General features: G+C 42.8%; 1 protein-coding gene across 3 annotated transcripts in view; it reads right to left on the reverse strand.

The window, feature by feature from the left end:
* The window catches only part of LOC144681675 (FYVE, RhoGEF and PH domain-containing protein 3-like), a 250,601-nt gene that overhangs the window by 58,795 nt on the left and 168,643 nt on the right, over window positions 1–23,163 (reverse strand). For all 3 annotated transcript variants that reach the window (XM_078543496.1, XM_078543495.1, XM_078543497.1), the window contains exons 5-7: window positions 11,117–11,206; window positions 8,072–8,208; window positions 1,852–2,008 (exon numbers count right to left, since the gene is read on the reverse strand). In XM_078543496.1, coding sequence (XP_078399622.1) covers window positions 1,852–2,008; window positions 8,072–8,208; window positions 11,117–11,206 — 384 coding nt within the window. The remainder of the gene's footprint in view (window positions 1–1,851; window positions 2,009–8,071; window positions 8,209–11,116; window positions 11,207–23,163) is intronic.

The raw sequence follows: 23,163 nt of genomic DNA on the forward strand, positions 1-23,163 counted from the left end.
ATGGCCCTAATTGGCCCTTTAATTGTCAGTGGGAGCAGCTCTGACTCCCGTGTGCGCCCACCGACCTCAATTTTGCTTGTGTGCGCGATGACGTTGGGACGCATGCCCGATGTCATCTCTCACAATTTCACGTGCATGCAGGTTGGGCACGCGCCCAATCTCAGAACATAAAATCAGACCTATGTCTAATGTCTGTCCTTAACAAAGTCTACTTCTGAAAGTTGTATTCTTCCATTTTAATAAATAAAAAATAATGGCCAGAATTGTCCCTTCCCATTATACTCCGATTTCAATATATTCCTTTGCTATCCCACCTCTTTAATTTCTAATTCCCTTTAATTAGATTTTTATATGATTTTTCTGCCATAATAAATTCTTTGCTGTTCTTTGTCTCAGTTTTACTGCAACAGGCCAGGACAGTCAGTTCCAAAGTCACATGTACATCACTTTTAGACAAGTTGAGTGAGTGGGCAAATACATGGCAGATACAGTACAATGTGGATAAGTGTGAAGTTATCCACTTCAGTAGGAAAAACAGAATGGCAGAGTATGATTTAAATGTCGATAGGATTGGGAAATGTTGATGTACAAAGTGACCTGGATGTCCTTGTGCACCAGTCACTGAAAGCAAGCATGCAGGTGCAGCAAGCAGTTAGGCAGGCAAATGGTATGTTGGCCTTCATTGCGAGAGGACTTGAGTACAGGAACAAGGATGTCTTACTGCAGCTGTACAGGGCCTTGGGGGAAACCACACCTGGAGTAGTGTGTGCAGTTTTGGTCGCTTTACTGAAGAAAGGGTATACTTGCCATAATGAGAGTGCAGCGAAGGTTCACCAGGCTGACTCCTGGGATGACAGAATTGTCGTATGAGGAGAGATTGGGTCGACTAGGCCTGTATTCAATTGAGTTTAGAAGAATGAGAGGGGATCTTATTGAAACGTATAAAATTCTGACAGGACTGGACAGGCTGGATGCAGGGATCATGTTTCCCCGGGGTATGGGGAGAGAGCAGGAGTATGGCGTTGAAATAGAGGATCAGCCATGATCATATTGAATGGCGGAGCAGGCTCAAAGGGCATAATGGCCAACTCCTGCTCCTATTTTCTATGTTTTGATGACACAACAGCTACTCCCACTGTTTGATAAATGTCATATTTGTTTAGAATCAATTGTAAAAAACTCCACCTTGCATTTCCAACATAGAGCTAAACTTAATGTGGAAATAATTTGAAATAGTTTCTGTGCAAGACCACAGATAGTCAAGGGAAGATTGCTACTGACTGTTTTTGCCACGCTAACCAAGACTAATAGGTGCACACAGGATATAGACACATCGGGATTTTCAGATGTGTTCATATAACCTATGTCAGTCCTTGTTTCCATTGTATACCAACAACTTACAATTAGATCATTATCATTTGGGTGCAGTGCCAGTGAGTAATGCACACAAGAAAAATGACACCCCAAGCAGGTATGTAATCATTTTACACTTATAAAAACTTTTAATTGCCATAAAATTTGCACTGGAATCTTGCCAGGATAAGTAAGTAGAAAGGAATCTATTTAACTTATAAAATACTACTTTTATGGAAAAATTGAGCTCCATTTCTAGGATGTGTAATTTCATTCTGGATCTGTACTTCATATGCTTAACCACCAACTGATGAAAAATGATAATTAGAAATGCATGGCTCAACTGCATATTGAAAAGATTAAATATCACATTCTTTCTGATACATAAAGTAGAGAACATGTTCCTTTACAGGTTTGGATAGCTCTGGGTTCAAAACGCAAATGTGCACTAATTACAGAAGCAATTGTGCATATTCCTACATAATATAGAGAACTCACTTGAATTTCCTGAATGATGGACTTAAATTGGGATGATCGTTGCGTCCAGGAGTTCACCAGGTCCATTGCTCTGTCAAAATTCTTTACATATTCCCCGTACATCTTTAAGAAAGGAGCTAGTTTTTGAAGAATATCACCTATTCGAGGGTTTTTGTCCCTGCAATTAACAGAAAAAAGAACGTTATTACAGTTTAAATTTGTTGCAAAGATGTTAAGCTCACTTCAGAATGCAGAGTGTAAAATAAACCAAACTCTGCCTCCACCTTGCTCCATCACACGTCTGCAGTTCTAGTTGCCAAATTTATGCTAAGTTTTTGTTTAGCAATTTCTTAAAAACTGGCATTTCATGGAAATGCACCATTAAATAGTTGAGCAGGCAGGCAACTTGTGCACAAGAGAATACAGTTACTTCAAGATTGCAAACGGTACAGTGCTACCCAGAGCGGTTCAATCCTCTGCCAGTCAGGAGCCCGAAACAGCTAAGTTTTACATTTACTTTTCCCCTATTTTTAATAACTGAAATATCCACGTACCTTCCCCACCCCTCTAACCCATAACTCCCAATAAACAAAAATCTCCTACTCCAGCCACCAGGGGCACTCAATCTTGCTCAGAGCGGCTTCTCGGTCCTTCAGTAGGTTTGTTAGCATGATGGTAGCCCAGCTGCCTCTGCCATTTGCTCCAACCTCTGCCCCTCTAACTAAATCCCTGCCAATGTAGCTGTTCCTTCACTGAAGTTAATAGGGAAAAAACGTGACAGCTGGAGTACAACACTGGGAACCGCAAGGTCATCCACTTTGGACCAAAGAAATTTAGATCAGAGTATTTTCTAAATGGTGAGAGGCTCGGAACTGTGGAGAAGCAGGGAGATTTTGTGTTCCATCACTAAAAACTAGTGGAATGGGAACAAAAAAAAAATAAAGGATTAATGGGATGTTGGCCTTCATCTGAAGGGGGCTAGAATTGAAAGGAGTGGCAGATAAGCTACGATCTGCCCTAGTTAGAACCCACCTGGAGCACTTAGTTCAGTTTTGAACACTGCACCTAAGGAAGGATATACTTGGCCTTGGAGGGCGTGCTGCACAGATTCACCGGATGGATACCAGGGCTGCAAAGGGTTAAATTATGAGGACTGATTGCGTAGACTAAGCTTGTGCTTTGAGTGGGAAAGATTAAGGGGTGATTTAGTTGAGGAGTCACATGAGAATTAAATAATTTGATAGGGGAGATGAACAGAAACTATTTCCTTGGGTGGGGGAGTCCAGGATGTGAGGGCATAACCTTAAAATTAAAGCTGGGGCATTCAGGGTGATGTCAGGAAGCATACTTTTTGCACACAGGTTAGTGGAAATCTGGAAACCTCCCCCAGTAAAGAGATGTTGAGGATAGGTCAATTGAAAATTTCACAACTGGGATTGATAGATTTTTGTTAGGTGAAGGTATTCAGGAAATGGTTAGGTAAACACTGAGTTCAGATACAGATCAGCCATGATCTAATTGAATAACAGAATAGGCTTGAGTCTGAATGGCCTACTCTTGTTACTATAGCAGAGTCAACTGGAGCCCTGACTCTGAATTGACCCCTTCATCTTCTATCTGCTCCCCGGACACCCTCCAAAGTTGCGCTTTGTTTTATCCATGATGATGACCTCTGGTCCAAATATAACCACCTCCACCAATAGCTGAACCATTCCTCTTGCTCCGCCAACCTTAACTCCTGATGTGGCAGCACCTCCCCCAACAATTATAAATACAAAATTTAAAAAATATTGAACATAAAAATACAGTATATTTGAATAAATTAAAAAAAGTATATAGCCACTGATTTAAACATAATTATGGGTGTCCACATCTTCCAGAATGGACAGTTTCCTGGGCATTACTGCTGGCATCTCGAGACAAATGTACTTCTGCACTTAGGTTTGTGCCTGCAACAGGTCAAGCCATCAATTCCTGCCCCCTTACCATTCTACCTGCCTCAATGGCGTTGGTGGTGCTGTCTATTAGGTAGAGTGATTCCCCTTGGAATATCCCTCATGACTGGCTGTTGGTTCCCCACTGCCTTTAGGTTTTCGTGAGAAGTGGCTTGGTGCAATTCCTGTGAAACTACAGTATGCTGGGACCAGGCAGAAGAGGAATCGCTGTGCCTGCAGGAGCAGTGTGCTGGGACCAGGCAGAAGAGGAATCGCTGTGCCTGCAGGAGCAGTGTCCTGAGACCAGGCAGAAGAGGAATCACTGTGCCTGCAGGAACAGTGTGCTGGGACCAGACAGAAGAGGAATCACTGTGCCTGCAGGAACAGTGTGCTGGGACCAGACAGAAGAGTAATCACTGTGCCTGCAGGAACAGTGTGCTGGGACCAGGCAGAAGAGGAATCGCTGTGCCTGCAGGAGAAGTGTGCTGGGACCAGGCAGAAGAGGAATCGCTGTGCCTGCAGGAGCAGTGTGCTGGGACCAGGCAGAAGAGGAATCGCTGTGCCTGCAGGAGCAGTGTGCTGGGACCAGGCAGAAGAAGAATCGCTGTGCCTGCAGGAGAAGTGTGCTGGGACAAGGCAGAAGAGGAATCACTGTGCCTGCAGGAGCAGTGTCCTGAGACCAGGCAGAAGAGGAATCACTGTGCCTGCAGGAGCAGTGTCCTGAGACCAGGCAGAAGAGGAATCACTGTGCCTGCAGGAACAGTGTCCTGAGACCAGGCAGAAGAGGAATCACTGTGTCTGCAGGAGCAGTGTGCTGGGACCAGGCAGAAGAGGAATCACTGTGCCTGCAGGAGCAGTGTCCTGAGACCAGGCAGAAGAGGAATCACTGTGCCTGCAGGAGCAGTGTGCTGGGACCAGGCAGAAGAGGAATCACTGTGCCTGCAGGAGCAGTGTCCTGAATCACTGTGCCTGCAGGAGCAGTGTGCTGGGACCAGGCAGAAGAGGAATCGCTGTGCCTGCAGGAGCAGTGTTCTGGGACCAGGCAGAAGAGGAATCATTGTGCCAGAAGACGACTGCCTTGCTTCTTCTGCCTGTTGTTATGGACTAGAAGGGGCAGCACAGCCCTTTCCTGGTGGAGCAGCCAAGTAACGTGGATAGCAGAGGTAAATTTGCAAGCTAAATATTATGTCCTTGAGTTCCCGATATAACAGGATAGGCATTGCGATCCTCGAGCTTCAAATTCAGCTCTATCATACCGAGCTGATTTGTTTAAAATGATAGGCTTCAGCGGCAGTCATCAGCGCCCTTAGCAAACCATTACGTAAGTGTGATAATATCTGCAGACTGCAACAAGTGTCATGTGACCAAACCTCCAAGAATAAGTTCAGAGTTGGGATCCTTAACGACAGCCAAACTGAGGGGGTGGGAAAATTACAGCATTGAAATGAGACAGAAGAAAGGAGATCTTTACAGAGAAGAACAGTGTGACAAAGTGAGAGACGTAAGCAGAAAGACAGACAACACAATGCGAGAAGTATGTAAAAGTCATATAAAGATAGAGACAAAATTGCGACATAAGCAGAAAGGTGTAAAAGGAGAAAGAAGAGAAAGTTAAAAGAACATTTTTTTCCCTGTACACACCACCATGGGAGGCCAGCTAACATATTATTCTATCGAGCGTCAGTGAAGAATAAAACTTAAATAAAATAGACATCAGGTGGTATATTTAAAAATAAACTTACTGGTTGTTGATAATGATATAGAATTGCGCTAGCCTGGCAAAATATTTTGAGCCAATGATGTTATATATAAAACCACCTTCGAAAGTGACTAAACTAAAACATCTACAATTATACGAACAAGGAGCAGGAGTAGGCCATTCAGTCCCTCGAGCCTGCTCTGCTATTTAATAAGATATTGGCTGATCTGATCGTAACCTGAAATTTGCATCCCACCTACCGCCGATTACCTATCACCCCCTTGTTTACCAAGGATCTATCCACCTCTGCCTTAAAAATATTCAAAGGCTCTGCTTCCACCACCTTTTCAGGAAGGGCGTTCCAGTGACTCACAACCCTCTGAGTGAAAAAATTTCACCTCATCCCTGTTTTAAATAGGCGACCCCTTATATTTAAACAGTGACCCCCTAGTTGTTGGTAAAATGTTTAGTTTAATAAATTGCAATGAAAATTCAGTGACAAAAAGCTTTTGGCTGTTCAGTATTAAACAATAAAACTCTCCTAACTTGTGCACTAAACCATTGTTCCGTTTCTATAAAAGGTCTTTATGTAACAATGTATATATTTCTCTCTCGCACTGTAAAACCATGACTGGGTGCCGATGTTGACATATCAGAAACGACGGGGGCTGTGCAACCTACAGCCTTTCAGATTTGTCCGTCCAAGCCACTTAGCAAAAAAGAAAAACATTCTATTCTTTGTTTGATTTGAATTTTCAATACTCAAGCAATCACTGAATTCCTGTTTTGGGCACGTGTACAAAAAGATTCCACACATCACTGATAAATCAGCAAGGTCTCAGGACTTAAAAATATTCAACACACCGAAAAGACAAGAACCTGTGCGACAAGCGCTGTGTCTAATATAAAGGAGCTTCATCACTGTCTATTTCAGATATTTTAATCAGCATTTTTTCATAGTAATTCCCCCCCGGAAGTATATATTGTACCTTACAATTCAAAAGCTGCTCCTTTTTTGATAACTGAGAAAAGTGCAATTATATAGCGCCTTATTAAAAGCAGCAACCATCCTCAGCCAGTAATGTACACAAACATTTCATTTGATCTGTTCGGTTTGATGGAATCATGGAAGGAAAAACACCAGGAGTAGCCGTTTTGAAAGGGTGCTATAGATTTTAAATATCTACCTGAACAAATAGGATCTTGATTATTATCTCACCGGTAGGATGATACCTAAGACAATACAGTATCTATTTGCACACAAGGTGTTAGCCCAAACTATATGTTCAATCTTGGTGTGCCTTTCAAAATCACAATGTCCTGGCATAGAGGAGAAGATGGGGTTTTTCTCCTTGCAGCGGAGAATGTTCAGAGGAGACCTCATAGAGACATCCAAAATCATAAGGGGCTTTGATAGAGTAAGGAGGGAGAAACCATTTCCTCTGTCAAACAGGGCAGTAACCAGAGGTCGCTGATTTAAAATAATTGACAAAAGGACTCGCAGGGAAATGAGAAGATTTTTTTTTTTAAGATGTGAAATGTGTTACCTGAATGAATGGTGGAAACAGATTCCATAAGAATGCTCATAAGGCAACAGGACATGTAATTGAAGAGGACTAATTTGCAGGGTTATGAGGAAAAAGCTGGAGTGTGGGACTAATTAGAATAGCTCATTCAAAGAGCTGGTATGGGTACGTTGAGCCAAATGGCCTCCTCCTGCGCGTAAATTTCTATGATTCTGTGCGTAAATTTCTATGATTCTATGACTGCTACCAACTGCCGCATATACGAGATTAAATATAATCTCATGTGGTACACTGAGTAATCACTTTAAATAGGCAGATATTACACATGAGCCCGAGTTTTTACTGGCTAAAGTAGCTAAAAGGACTTTTGAAGCATAAAAGAATTTAGCAAATATTAACATAATGACCAAATTCTGCAAAGAATTATTACCAAAAGAAATATCCTTTTCTGTTATCATTCTGACTTGTCCCTGGTCATTGACCTCTTGTCCCTGCAGGACTTGGAAATCATTTTCGGTTTGTATCTTTTAATACCCAGTGGATGTTTACTTTTGATCCCAGAATACTGCTTGATCCCCAAATAACTTCCTCCCCTTTTGTAAATTCTTAATTGATGTGCAATTATGTCATTCAGTTTGATTGCATGTAGCTCATAACAGTGGATCTTAAAACCCAGTTAAAGAATTTCTTTACATATTTTAATATATATTTTTATATACATACACACATACATATATATATATATATATATACACACACATACATATATATACACATACATACACACATATATTGGCCTGATTTTGAAATGTACATTAAATGTAAAACATTACATGTAAATCATTACGTAGCCCTGACAATGTTGTTTAAAAATCTTGTATATATTTTTTTTAAAATCAATAAAGGACTTTACTTCAGAAAATGTGTAATTTAAATCTTTCAACAGTCACCTTCTTCCCACACTCATGAGTTGAACATAGAAATGAAGCATTTGAAATTAATTGCAGGCAACATACTTTCAATGTTTCCAACCTGGCTGTGGTTCTGATTTCTCGCATATATATTTGATTTCCTTTACTCACCATTCTTCTTTAATTCTTGTCTTTAATCCTGGTAATAGAAATTTCCCATGAAAACAGTAGATTGAGGAGATGTTCGAGAAGATCCCAGTAATTACATCTTGTGGAATGCCAGCTTCGTTTAATTTAGCGCAAAACACCTAAGTAAAGAGCAGTTACAATAGTTGATGTAATAAGATGCATGGAGTGGAACAGATGGAAATCAATCATTTTATCCAATAGAGCATAGTTTGCTAATTCTGGCAGAAAACACTGAAGCAAACTTCATCTGAAAAGCCATTATTACGGTTGTGACAGACCAAAAAAAGAGATTTCTAAGTCACTCAATCTAAATCTACCTACCTTAGCAAGTGGTCTTGGAAAAACTTTTGATAAATTATTGATTTTAATTAAATACTCCCTTGGCATTTCAGACGTGCACTATACATGTGGAGATTTCTCTAACCACAGACACTTGCCATCCATCTCCATTGAGCTTATAAGGATGACAAATTCTAAAAGATGAGGAACCATGCTGACATGTCTGTATAATTGGAGACATGTGTGCAGCACAGTGTGAAATTCACAGCCAATTTTACAGACCCAATGGACAAGGGCTTACGTTTATAAACAATGAACTCCTGAACCTCATGACAGCTTTAAGATGAAACGCTCAATAATGTTTCAAATACTGTTAACATTTACAACACAAAACTGTGAACAATGCATCTTCAAATTTGCTGCAATTTTAACAATGGAGATATTTCCACTGTTTACTACTTACAACACAGTTACTTGTATTAATATTTTTTTTTAGTTCACTGGAAATAGCCAAGACGAAAATCCCCCCCAGCAAAAGATGCCAGGACCAGTTGTTTAGTAACACATTTGCTTCTAGCAATTTGGGAGGAAGGGGGAAATAAAATTTTTTAAAAGTCTAACTTAAAGCAAATATTGTATATGTAAATCATCAAGAGCGAAAGCAGCATCAATAACAGCTTTGCAAAGATAACAGAACTCCACAGATCAGTAATTTTTTGAATCTCAATGAACATCATTACCAGACTATGCACTTGCAGCCTGTTGAACAGATTTGAAAAAGTTATATGCGCACTATTTCCATATATTAGCTGTTGCAACCTGATCACAATTCTTATAATCATAATTCATTCAGTCATAGTTTTAATTAGCTATGTTAGTTAGCTTTACAGACAAGTGAGAGGGAGCTTATGTAATTGATGTACTCAAGTGCTCTTTAGATTTGTAAGAGATCTGTCGCCAAAGATAAAAATTTAAATTGAAAAATGAATTTCAAGATTAAAAGTTTAATTCAGTGTTCTAAATAGAACAACTCAATAGATTTAATAAATAACACTAGGTTTGTGTGATCTCCTGTACTGGATCTGATTGCCTAAGAAGATCAGAGAGGAAATTTCTAGTGTATTTTTTACCTTGTTTGCCCTGGGCTTTTGTAAGATGTGTTATTTTTTTCTCCCAGCAGATTATATGGATGTGAGGGTGGGAAGACTTGTTTAGCTGTGATGGTATGAGGCAGGTTTGATGGCCTTTTCCTGCCCATCAATTTGATGGAGACTCATACATAATTTTCAGAGGCACTTGAATAGAGAAGAGTTAATGGTAACAAATCCCTCAGATTATTCTCTATCAATCACAAATGCTTTAGGAGGAACCCTACAAAACAGACTATTTTAAAAGAATGACAGATTCAGTTCTCAGATTATTTTGCTTATGCAGAGTTCTATGATTAAAAGATTAAACATTAATCATAACTGTGCTAAATACAACATTAATCTCACTACTTAATTAAAGTATTATATTCTCTTGTAATTTTAGAATTGTGACATTCACCAGGATAGGACTCTGGTCTGAAACACTTCATTAACCAACCAGCCTTCAGAAAAGCTACACAGCCAATGTAACATGTTTCATGTAACACCTGTCTGCAGTCTTCCATCTTCAGTAGCTTCAGAGCATTCTCTCTGCTTTTCCCAAGTATTAAAGCCTGTTGTGACCCATTTCAGCTATTTCCTATTATATTGACAAACTCTTTGTACATAAGAACATAGGGGCAGGAATAAGCCATTCGGCCCCTCGATCCTGCTCTGGCTTTCAACTAGATCACGGCTGATCTTTTACCTCAACACCATCTTCACACATTATCCCCATATCCCTTGATGACAATGGTATCAAGAAATTTATCGACCAGCAAACATGCTCAATGACGGAGCCTCCTGGGGTAGAGCATTCCAAAAGTTCATCTGTCTCTGACTAAAGGAATTCCCCCTCATCTCAGCCCTAAATGGCCTACCTCATATTCTGAGACTGTGTCCCCTGGTTCTAGACCCCCCCACCCCAACCAGGGGAAACATCCTTCCTGCATCTACCCTGTTAAGTCCTGTAAGATTTTGTACACTTCAATGAGGTCACCTCTCATTGTTCTAAACTCTAAATAATACAGGCCCAGCCTCCTCGATCTCTTCTCATAGGACAATCCCAACATCCCAGGGATTAGTCTGGTGAACTCCGTCGCACTCTCTCTATGGCCAGTGTATCCTTCCTTAGTTAAGGAGACCAAAACTGCACACAATACTCCAGGTGTGGACTTACCAAGGCTCAGTCCAACTGCAGCAAGACCTCCTTACTCCTATACTCAAATCCCCTTGCAATAAAGGCTAACATACCATCTGCCTTCCGAATTGACTGTTGCACCTGCATATTAGCTTTCACTGACTTATGAACAAGACGCTCAGGTTTGGGCATCAACACTTCCTAATCATTCGCCATTTAAGAAATACTCTGCATTTCTGTTTTTCCTACCAAAGTGGATAACTTCACATTTTCCTCATTATATTCCACCTGCCATGGTCTCGTCCACTCACTTAGCCTGTCTAAATCCCCTTGCAGCAAAAACGGTATTTTCTTAAAATCCTGTTTGAAATTCAGGTAACAGCCTTTAATAAATCTTAAGTTTATTTTAAATTCCAAAATTATCTCAAAGCAACAAACAAATTTTACTACAAGCTGAATCCGGTGAATGTTTTGCATTACCTGATCCAGAAGGTGAAGCCTTTTCACGTAGGCTTCTTCTGTGAGCAGAAGCTCATTTGCAATTTTGAATAACTTCTCTGGCTCTGTGCACTGGAAGAAAGAAAAGTAAATATCAAGTTTACAATTTTAATTTGTGAAAAATATTCTGATCATAGTAGCCGTAAAATGAAATATATAAAATACAAGAACCATATTCAGGAATTCAGGAAAATAAACTAGTACATTTCACTTGACGGAACTCAGAAAACCTTAGAATCATCAGCTTCAATATTAAGAAAGCATTATAGTTGGTAACTTTCTCCCTCAAATTACCATTATTTAAATATTAAATGCTGATTGTGCTATGGGTAAAAGATTGCAGGGGGTTACTAAGCCTGAAATTGAGAGGTAATCAACATAAAGTACCAATGTGAAGCTCAAGCACATTACTTATTCTCTATCAATGTAAATTCAAGCCCTCAGCTCTCAGACCATGTTCTCTCCTCTCATCAGCCTGTGCCCCATGTCCCCGTTTTGCTTTACTTTGTCCCATAAGCTTGTTACAGCTCCAGTCTATCCCACACATGGCCTTGATCCTAATCAGTATCCCTTGAACTGGGTGAAGTTCATTCCCTGTTAACTGCCACAGATGCATTCCTCCTCTTTGTCCCATGTGCACACATGTCCCCTGTCATACAATCTGCCTACAGGATCACTGCTGGTTCCTATCACATAGCCATGCTTCTGGGTCAATGCATAAACCATACCCTGTATGTTTAGAGGTCTAAAGTCCCAGATGTCTTCCATTTTTTTTATTCGTTCATGGGATATGGGCATTGCTGGCTAGGCCAGCATTTATTACCCATCCCTAATTGCCCTCGAGAAGGTGGTGTTGAGCTGCCTTCTTCAACCGCTGCAGTCCATATGGTGTAGGTACACCCACAGTGCTGTTACGGAGGGAGTTCCAGGATTTTGACCCAGCGACAGTGAAGAAACGGTGATATATTTCCAAGTCAGGATGGTGAGTGACTTGGAGGGGAACTTCCAGGTGGTGGTGTTCCAATCTGCCTGCTGCCCTTGTCCTTCTAGATGGTAGTGGTCATGGGTTTGGAAAGTGCTGTCTAAGGAGGCTTGGTGAGTTTCTGCAGTGCATCTTGTAGATGGTACACACTGCTGCTACTGTGTGTCGATGGTGGAGGGAGTGAATGTTTGTGGATGAGTTGCCAATCAAGCAGCTGCTTTGTCCTGGAGGGTGTCAAACTTCTTGAGTGTTGTTGAAGCTGTACTCATCCGGGTGATGCACTCATCACGCTCCTGACTTGTGCCTTGTAGATGGTGGACAGACTTTGGGGAGTCAGGGGGTGAGTTACTTGCCGCAGGATTCCTAGCCTCTGACCTGCTCTTGCAGCCACAGTATTTATATGGCTAGTCCAGTTCAGTTTCTGGTCAATGGTAACCCCCCGCCCCAGGATGTTGATAGTGGGGTTTCAGTGATGGTAATGCCACTGAATGTCAAGGGGCGATGGTTAGATGCTCTCTTGTTGGAGATGTCATTGCCTAGCAAATGTCTGGCGTGAATGTTATTTGCCACTTGTCAGCCAAAGCCTGGATATTGTCCAGGTCTTACTGCATTTGGACACGGACTGCTTCAGTATCTGAGGAGTTGTGAATGTGCTGAACACTGTACAATCATCAGCGAACATTCCCACTTCTGACCTTATGATGTAGGGAAGGTCATTGGTGAAGCACCTGAAGTTGGCTGGACCTTGGGCGCGACCCTAATGAACTCCCGCAGTGATGGCCTGGAACTGAAATGATTGACCCTCAACAACCACAACCATCTTCCTTATGGTAGGTATGATTCCAACCTGTTAGGAATATGGCGTACAGCAAGTTATCCAAACACAATTCTGTTAGCATGGAATTGTGTCAAATAGCCCAGATCCTCTGGTCTCTGGATCATCGGAGATTGGACTTATGACCCAAGATGCACATTGGGACCCTGTGGAAGTCCTGATGAGCTGACCTCTGTAGGAATTGCCCAGGAAATTTGAACTTCCCATTGCCCTGTTCCCCTGCAAATGTTTCCAATTTTGGGCTAGAGTCAGAGATTTTGGACAGTTTCGTGGGACTTCGATTACCCAGGAAATGTTAGACAGAAGAATCTTAGTCTATCTCCTGGGTAACTACAGAACTGATACCCGAAATCTCTCTCACTGCCCCCCACTTAACTCCCCCTGACTCCCCCTGCCCCCCAAGTCAACCCCTCCCATCACCTGCCACCCCAACCAACTCACCCACTTGCCAAATCACCCACCCAATGCCATCTCATCCATTTACCCACTTAGCTCACCCAGCCAACCCACATACCTCACCCACTCTAGCACTCATTCAACCACACACCTATTCACAACATTCATCCACTCACTAACATTCGGATGGGACCTTTAAACTTACCTTATGGCAGATAGTGCCCTAAAAAGGCACTTGTCTCTTGCCAACGCTACAGCACTGCGATGGGAGTTCTCCGATGGATGCCGTGCTCTGCATTCCTGGAGAAGCCGACTTGGAAGACACGGCAAGAAATGCGACGCTGCATTGAGGCATGGAAAAGATCGGACGGAGTGGCAATAGATGATGATTTCTGCTTCGCACAAGGTCCTGGCCAGATCTCCCAGAGAAATTGGCCCAGGTCTTCTGCAAAGCAGCAATCATCGTCAGAGTGCCATTCCGCTCGAACTCTTCCACACCTAGATGCTACTCCACACTTCTTACCAGGTCTTCTGAGCTGACTTCTCCAGAAATGCAGAACACAGCGCCCATCGGAGAGCTCCATTGCAATGTGGCAGCATCGGAGAAAGACAGGATAGGCCTCCTTTTTACAGCTCTAGCTGCCAGGTGGTAAGTTTAAAGGTCACGGGCAGGGGTGGGCGGGTTGTAGGCAGAGGCAGGGCAGGAGAGGGCAGTGGGTGGGTAGGATGGCAGGCAGGAAGAGGTGGTCAGATCAGGTCGGGTGGGGAGGTGGTGGTAGTTGGGTGGTGGTGGGTAGTCGGGAGGGGAATTGTCAGTGTGAGTGATTGGGCGGGGAGGAATCAATTCGGTAGTTACCCAGGAGTGAGGATTTTTCTGTCCAACATTTCCTGGGTGTTTAATCAGGTAAGTCCCATGAAACTGTGCAAAGTCTCCAATTCTAGCTCAAAGTCAGGGACAGTTACAGAAGGGAGCAGGGCAATTGCCCATCAGAAGTTCAAACTTCCTGGGCAATTCCCATGGAGGTCAGCACATTGGGACTTCCGCAGGGTCCCAATGTGCATCGTAGGTCGCACATCTGGTTTCTGACGATGCGGGTACCACAAGATCTGGGCCATTTGCTATTGTTATGTTCTCCTATATTGTGTTGGCATGGCTAAACTACACTGGTAACTAACATCAATTAGCAAAGGATTATTAAGATAAGCCTGAAGGGGATATTTGTGATACTGTTAGCTTAACAATGAAGACAGAGACGAGGCCAGCTAAGAAATTACTGTGCTTTATCAGATGGTTTACTGCCACAACAGCATCAGCTCAGTACTGCTGGCTGTGTCATTCACTTCCTCTTTCTCACCTCACAGCAGGATATACTAATATGGCAGGGTAACTAATTCTTAATCAATGACAAGCAGATCCAACTATGAGATGAACTTGAGTTCAAACCTACAATCACAAAAACAAAGCTGATTGCTCAACAAACTGTTGAATCATAGAATCAAAGCACAGAGGGAGCCCATTTGGCCCATCATGTCTGTGCCAGCTCTTGGAAAAAGCTGTCCAGTGTGGTACCACACCCCAACTTTTTCGCCATTATGCTTCAAATAGCCTTCAAGCACATGTAAAGTGGTCTTTTGAAAGTTTGTGTGGAATCTGATTCAATTACTCTTTCAGGGAATGTGTTCCTGATCTTAACCTTCTGTCTGAAATGATCATCCCCTCTCTTATTGTTTTGGCAAATATTTTAAATCGTGATCTCTGGTTACTGATCCACTTGTCAGAGGAAACAGTTCCGCCTGACCTGTTCTACCAACATCTCTCAATGTTGAATACTCTATTAGGTCTCCCCTTCACCTTGTCTGCTCTCAGGGGAACAGTCCCAGTTTCTCCAAACTCTTCACACAACTGAAATCCTTCAGCCCTGGCATCAATATGGTAAATCTCTTCTGTACCCTCCTCCAAGGCCTTAACACCCTTCCCAAAATGTGATGCCCAGAACTATAGACAGCATTCCAGTTGAGGCCTAACTAGAGATTTGTAAAACATTTGCAAAATGTCTGTGCTCCTATGCCCCTGTTTATAAAGCCAAGTATCCCAAACACTTCCTTAAATGCCTTATCAACTTGTTCTGCCATCTTCAAGAATTTGTGAATATACTTCCCAAGGTCCCTTTGTTCTTGCATCTACTATCAAAACAGTTCATCGTGATTGTACTGCTTCTCCATGTTGCTTCTATTGAAGTGCATCACTTCACACTTACCACATTAAACTGTATTTTTGTATGGCTACCCATATCACTAGTCTACATCCACCTGAAGTCTGCGACAATCTTGCTCAATAGGCTATCAGTTACAAATTCTATGTAGTGTTATATGGAAAATGCTACAAATGAAAATGCATTAGTGTACAGATGGCACAGACTTTGCTCAAACAATGACTTGCTTATAGTGTACACTTCCTGTCTGCATTAATCTTATTTCCTATAATGGAAAACCCTATGCCAACATATGGCTATTGCATGGCAATTGCAAATGCCCAGATCATAAGATCATTAGTAATAGGAGAAGTAGGCCATTTAGCCCATTGAGCCTGGTCCACCATTCAATGAGATCATAGCTGATCTGACTGTGGCCTTAATCCACCTTCCTGTCTGCTTCCCATTATCCTTGATTCCCTTGTCAATCAAAAATCTTCTACCGTAACCTTTTATATGGCACCTTCTCAAATGCCTTTTGGAAATCCAAATATATTACATCTACTGGTTCCCCTTTATCCACCCTCAAAGAACTGTAATAAATTTGTCAAACATGATTTCCCTTTCACAAAACCATGTTGACTCTGCCTGATTGCATTATGATTTTCTAATTGTCCTGCTATTACCTCTTTAATAATGGATTCTAGCATTTTCACAATGACAGATGTTAGGCTAATTGGCCTATGGTTTCCTGCTTTCTATCTCCCTCCTCTTGAATAGTGGTGTTATATTTACTGCTTTCCAATCCACTGGGACCTTCCCAGAATCTAGGGAATTTTGGAACATTACAACCAATGCATTTACTAACTCTGCAGCCATTTCCTTTAAGACCCTAGGATGCAGATGTAGAATGATGTGTTGCAGATCATCCGACTCAGTAAATCTGGGGCTGCATTTACCCCACTCCTGCTTCAGGCTCTTATGTAATCATTTTAAAAGTCTGCACCCACTTCGTCACTATCTCTGCTGCCTCTGAACCATTTAAGGCCTCCCTCTCGCTCCTTTTCCAGCACCTCTGCTCTGCTTTATCCTCACCCATAGCACTTTAGGCTCCCTTTCACAATTGCTCCATCTGTTTTAGGTTGCTTCCAGCAAGCTGCCACTTCTCCGTGCCAGCTAAATCACTTCTATGACACTAAAAGCCTGGCTCCCACCACTGTTACCTTGGCCATTTAGGCCCTGTTTTGCTCACTCTGCCTCCAAGGCAACTATCATCCAATCTTTGCTGAGGTGTTCTTTCTTCACAGATTTTCCAGCATTGGGAACTGGGATTTTAAAGAAGTAATAAAATTGCTCCTTCAGTACTGCACTCAAGTGTTGGGTAAATAACGTGCTCTGGACTGACAACCCTCAGCGAGTCCCCCATAACCAAACAGGAGGCCACAATGCAGAAGCACAATCAAGGGTTCGGAAAAATCTAACGGCAGATGTAGCGTTAAAAATTGTGTTACAAAGTTCAACATTTCAAACTGTGATCAGTGGCGACCAACCCAAAACATTTGGTAAATTAACAAGCCTAATAATTTTTGGGGAGCTAAACAAGGAATCAACTCCTAATTTTGTGGGCCAGGACTTAGTTGTGTAAACTGTTCCAAATCTATACAAAATATGCTGTTGAAAAACCAAGTGACCAATGTGATGAATGGCTCCTTCAACAATTTCTTTTTGTTCAGTTGCTTTCCAGATAAAATTACAAAATTCAGCGCCACGAAAACTGAAAAGTTATCTTGTAAAACAGCAATCTGCCAGCTCTAATTACAAAAGGCTTGTTGAAGGATTTCAGCTTGTATATTGCAGTCTCAATACATCTAACAGCTGCGCAGACTTAGAGTTGTAAAAGTGAACTAGAAGGCACCAGAAATAGGAGCTTGCACTGTTACGATTACGAAGCCCTCCTTGATACAGACATTGGATTAAACAGTAAAGCAGAAAGCACAAGTAGCCAAAGCAAGTCCAAGCACTCTTAACTGACTTAAACGATGCAGTCATGGATGAAGTCTAAATCAAAAAAACCGTCTGCATTTCTTAAGCTATATTCACAATTATGTCAACTAAGTGGACCTTACAATACTGGTTTTTGTTTGCAGTGTTTGAAGTCGATCATGATTTACTGGCTGTGGTAAAGTGGAGTGCCATGTACCTTTAAGAGAATACAAGTGGACTAGCCATGTGGCAGTACTGACCAATCACTGTACAGCATGGGCTACTGGTTAACTGTAAGTCTAGAGCTGGAGGTGGTTGTTGGAGCATGCAAGGATTTAGTGCTCTGCCTTCTGTTGCAATAAACAATCACAGTTGTTCTTGTGTCGATCCCTCTCTGTTATTGATAATGAGCATCAGCTAACAAAAGTGTATATGAAGGCATGCAATTCGAGTTTACTTGACCAGTGAAATCAAACTAGACATAAAACCAGCACTGTGGATAACACAGACAGGATTATATTTCACCCCTCTCCTAACATTACTCAGTTCTGTTGAAGGGTCATGAGGGCTCGAAACGTCAAACTTTTTTCTTCTCCGCCGATGCTGCCAGACCTGCTGAGTTTTTCCAGGTAATTCTGGTTTTGTGTTAGTGTTTTTTTTTAAGTTTGGCAGCGTGCTATGCAGAAGTACTTTGCAAGCATTGTTGTTTTGCTGCACTTTTTTAATGTAAACAGGTAGAAGTTCATTGAAAGGGATGCACTTTATCACTGGTCCCAACCTGCAACCCATTAGTAGGGTTGGCCCTTAATTTTTAAAAAAATAATCATATTACTTTGGACTAACAAGTTAACCAACGTCGAGAGCACCCTAAGCCGAGCAGTGTCCAATATGCATCCTTGGGACAACAAGTTGGCTCAGGAGCTTTTTACACAGTCCCTGCTGCTTCTCATATTGAAAGTGAATTTCCACTATGATTAGTTTCACTGAGAGCTGACGGTATTCGAAAACCACCTTGTCAGCTTAATATGAGAAAAAGCCACGACTAGACGAATGATCAAACCCCAGCTATGTGAATTACCTAAACCTGAAAGACTGCTCCTTGATTGATAGCTTTAGGCCCACTGGGGGTTTTATTTTGCACCAGTTCAGGAGCTTGAAAGAGCAAAAGCTGAATCTTCCTAATTGGAAACTTCAGCTCAGGAAAAAGATGGAAGGATAGGGGAGAAGAAGAAAAGAAGGGGAGAGGGGGGGGTGGGTGACTGGAATGTTCTACATTGGGGGTTTACATTTCCTGTTTGAGGCTGGCTGGCTTTCTTGTATGAGCGGTGCTCCTATTTTGTGCTGGAGAGTTTGACCTTTTGGATGCATGGGAAGTTTTTAATAATTGCAAAAAAGCATTGCCACTTATTGCCAAGACAGTCTTTCTTCTGCGTAAATACTCCAGGAACTTCTGGTGAGGATGAGACATGTTGTGAATTGCAAGCAGTCACCAGTTGCTGGAGAATTTGCACCATTCCACAGTCACCCTGGCAAAAAATGTTAACTGACCCTCGACCTCCCCATGAGTTTCATGAAGTTGCTGCACTAATTGCTGGTTAAACCCACCATCCGAAGCTGGTACCTTTTTAGTGAGATTTATAGTCTCTTTTCAATAAAACAAATAATCAATAAAAAATAATGAAAGGGAGTGACAGCTCCTGCTGGGGCACTATAACAAAAAGGATCAAAACTTCAAACGAAACTTAAAAATCAAATCAAAATATCGTTCCCGGGAGTGATGTTGCACCCTAGCCCCAGCAGTGCCCACCGATTGCAGAAGGCCTCAAGCTTGCCAGTGGACACCACGTGCTTTCTCTTCAGGGCCACCCGTCTGCGAACGTAACTGTGGTAGAGGGGCAGAGTGTCAGGTCGGACAACCCCTTCGTCCACCCACTGCGTGGAACTGTTGATGGCACCTTGGCCAGGCCCAGGGGCACCAGGTAACCAGGACCGTGGGGCTGAAGTGCAACCAAAAAATGAGGAGCAGCCCATTCAAATAATGAAAATTACAAATAATGTAAGCTCGGGCACTCTACATAAACGTGGAGCACAGACTCCCTTCCTACATTGCCAATCAACCACTCCAACCGAGAAATGGAACAATTTTGGAGCCACATTCCTGCAGGTGGCAAATTGTTAGAGATTTTGAAATTAAAATTTTAATTTTAAATTTCTTTTTTACTTTTTCTCAGTCTTTTTTTTCTTATTCTCATCTTTTTTTTGCTCTTTAATTGTCTTTTTGAACCTGATTTGACTCTAATTCACCATTTTCCCTTCTCTGTCATTCCTGTTTCTTTTTTAATCCTTAAATCTCATTGGGTTGAAGAGATGAGCAGATACTGGCGCCGAGCTTGGAGGCGGGAGAGGCAGAATGGCAGCATATTGGAATCCCACTGCCTTTCCGCCAGAATTAACGGGAAGGCCCATGGCGGACCTTACCGCCCCACCTCCAATTGAGGCCTTGAAGTGACAAATTAACATCCACTTTTGGGCCTCATCCACCGTCGCAGGGATTAACCCAGCTGCAAGCGGGCCTGTCGCCATGTGGTGTGTACAACAGATAAAAACTGCGTGGGCTGCTTGTCACCTCCATTTGGGGGAGGCGAGGGGAGGGGCCCTCGAGGAACTGGACACATCCTACCCTTACTTCTGAACCTCCTCTTCCCTGTGACCCCCACCACCACCACCACCCAACCCCCCACCCCCCACCCCATCCCCCACTCTGTGAAACATCCCACATTACTTACCTGTAGCCTGGGTCCTCCATGAGGTCTTACTAAAGTTAAAATAAATAAAGTGATTTAAAATTTTAAGATTAAGACAAGACAGGACAGCTCAGCCAAGTGGAATGCCCATCCTGTGGCACGTGGGGAGTCGTGAACACTTCTCGTGACCCAGACGAGCCCATGTGCAGGAAGTGTCACCGGCTGCACAAGCCTGAGCTCCACGATTCAGAGCTTGAGCAGCGGCTGGAGTCACTGAGGTGCATCCGTGAGGCAGAGAACTGCATGGATAGCACGTTCAGAGAGGTGGTCACACCGCAAGTTAGGGGAAAGCAGGCAGATAGGGTACGAGTGACTGCCAGTCAGTCCAAGAGAAACAGGCAGGTAGTGCAGGAGTCCCCAGAGGTCTCGCTCACCAACCGGTTTTCCATTCTGGATATCAGATGGATCCTTGGAGGAGTGTAGCAAGAGCCAAGCCCAAGGCACCACAGGTGGCCCAGCTGTATAGGAGGGGAGGAAGAAGAGCGGGAAGGCAGTACTGATGAGGGATTCTTTAGTTAGAGGAGCAGATGTGTGTTTCTGCGGCTGTCAACGTGACTCCAGGATGGTTTGTTGCCTCCCTGATGCCAGGGTCAAGGGTGTCACAGAACAGCTGTAGGACATTCTTGTGGTTGTCGGTGGGGGGGGACGGTGAACAGCCAGAGGTCGTGGTCCACATTGGTACTAACAACATAGGTAGGAATGGGGATGTGGTCTTGCAATCAGAATTTAGGGAGCTAGGTAGAAAATTAGCAAGCAGGGCCTCTAAAGCAGTCATCTCCGGATTACTCCCAGTGCCATGTGCAAGTGAGTACGGAAATAGGAAGATAAGACAGATGAATGCTTGGCTGGAAGGATGGTGCAGGAGGGAGGGCTTTAGATTCCTGGCAAATGGAACTGGCTCTGGGGGAGATGACGCCTGTACCAGCCGGATGGGTTGCATCTGAACAGAGCCGGGACTGAGTTTTGCTGATGCTGTTGGGAGAGTTTAAACTAACTCAGCAGGGGTGTGGGAACCAGGAGAGAATATCAGAAAGTAGCACCAGGGTGCATGGAATGCTGGGAGAGGCAGATAGCACTAAAATAGAGGATAGTAAGTTAATAGATGGAGTCGGAGTAAGGGACAAACAATGAAGTCTAAATCAGGATCACACTGCATGGATGTGAATGCACAGAGTATAGTTAATAAAATTGGGGAGTTACAGGCACAGATTACCTTGTGGGATTATGATGTTGTGGCGATAATGGAGACCTGGCTTAAGGAAGGGCAGATCTGGGTGTTAAATATTACTGGTTACAGGATGTTCAGAAAAGATAGGAAAGGGAAAAAAGGAGGAGGGATGGCGGTTTTGGTTAAGGAGAGTATTGCAGCACTGGAGAAAGAGGATGTGTCAGAGGATTCAGGAATAGAATCAATTTGGCTGGAGATAAGGAATAAGAAGGGTGCAATTACATTGCTCAGAGTAATATACAGACCACCAGCTACTGGGAAGGATATAGAGGAACAAATCTGCAAGGAAATTACAGAGAGGTGTAAACATCATAGAGTAGTTATAATGGGGGACTTTAATTACCCGTACATAGACTGGGATAGTGGTAATGTAAGGGGCAGTGAGGGACAAGCGTTCCTAGATTGTGTCCAGGGGAATTTCCTACAGCAGTACGTGTCCAGTCCAACAAGAAAGGAGGCACTGCTGGACCTGGTCCTTGGGAATGAGGTGGGCCAAGTAGATCAAGTGACCATGGGGGAACATTTAGGGGACAGTAATCATTGTATCAGAAGGTTTCAGATGATGGTGGAAAATGACACTAGTCAATCCAGAGTAAGAATAATCAACTGACGGAGAGCAGGCTTCAGTGGGGCAAGAACGGAGCTGAGCCGGATAGACTGGACCAAAGGTTGGTGGGAAAAACAGTAGCTGAACAATGGGCTACCTTCAAAGAGAAGATGGTGTGGGCACAGTCAAGGTATGTTCCTTGAAGGGTAGGATAAACAAATCCAGAGCTCCCTGGATGACAAAGGAAGAAAAAGTATGCTTACGACAGGTATCAGGGAGCAAATACAATTGAGAATCAAGCTGAAGACAGAAAGTTCAGAAGGGATGTGAAAAAGCAAATATGAGAAGCAAAGAGGGATTATGAAAAAAGACTGACAGCTAACACGAAAGGAAATCCCAAAGTATTCTATAAGCACATCAACAGCAAAAGGGTGGTAAAAGGAGATGATGGGCCAATTGGAAACCAAAAAGGGGATTTACCCATAGAGGCAAGAGGCATGGCTGAGGTGTTAAATGAATACTTTGCATCTGTCTTTACCTACAAGGTAGATGCTGCCCAGGCCATGGTGACAGAGGAAGAAACTCAGTCACTAGAAGGGTTTAAGATTGATAAGGAGGCGATATTGGATAAGCTGTTGGTACTTAAATTTGATAAGGCACTAGGACCGGATGAGATGTGTCCAAGAATATTGAAGGAAGTGAGAGTGGAAATTGCAGTGGCACTAGCAATAATCTTTCAATGTTCCCTGGATTCGGGGGAGGTGCTGGAGGACTGGAGAATTGCAAACATTACGCCCTTGTTCAAAAAAGGTTGTAAAGATCTGCCCTGCAATTACAGTCCAGTCAGTTTAACTTCAGTGGTGGGTAAACTTCTAGAAACAATTATTCGGGATAGAATTAATGGAAAAATGTGGATGGATTCGGAAGTGTCAGCATGGACTTGTTAAAGGAAAATTGTTTCTAACTAACTTGCTGGAGCTTATTGAAGAGGTAACAGAGATGGTTGATGAGGCCAAGGCCGTTGATGTGATGTATATGGACTTCCAAAAGGCCGTTTGATAC

The sequence above is a fragment of the Cetorhinus maximus genome, chromosome 6 (assembly GCF_964194155.1).
Source record: "Cetorhinus maximus chromosome 6, sCetMax3.hap1.1, whole genome shotgun sequence".
Classification (NCBI taxonomy): domain Eukaryota; kingdom Metazoa; phylum Chordata; class Chondrichthyes; order Lamniformes; family Cetorhinidae; genus Cetorhinus; species Cetorhinus maximus.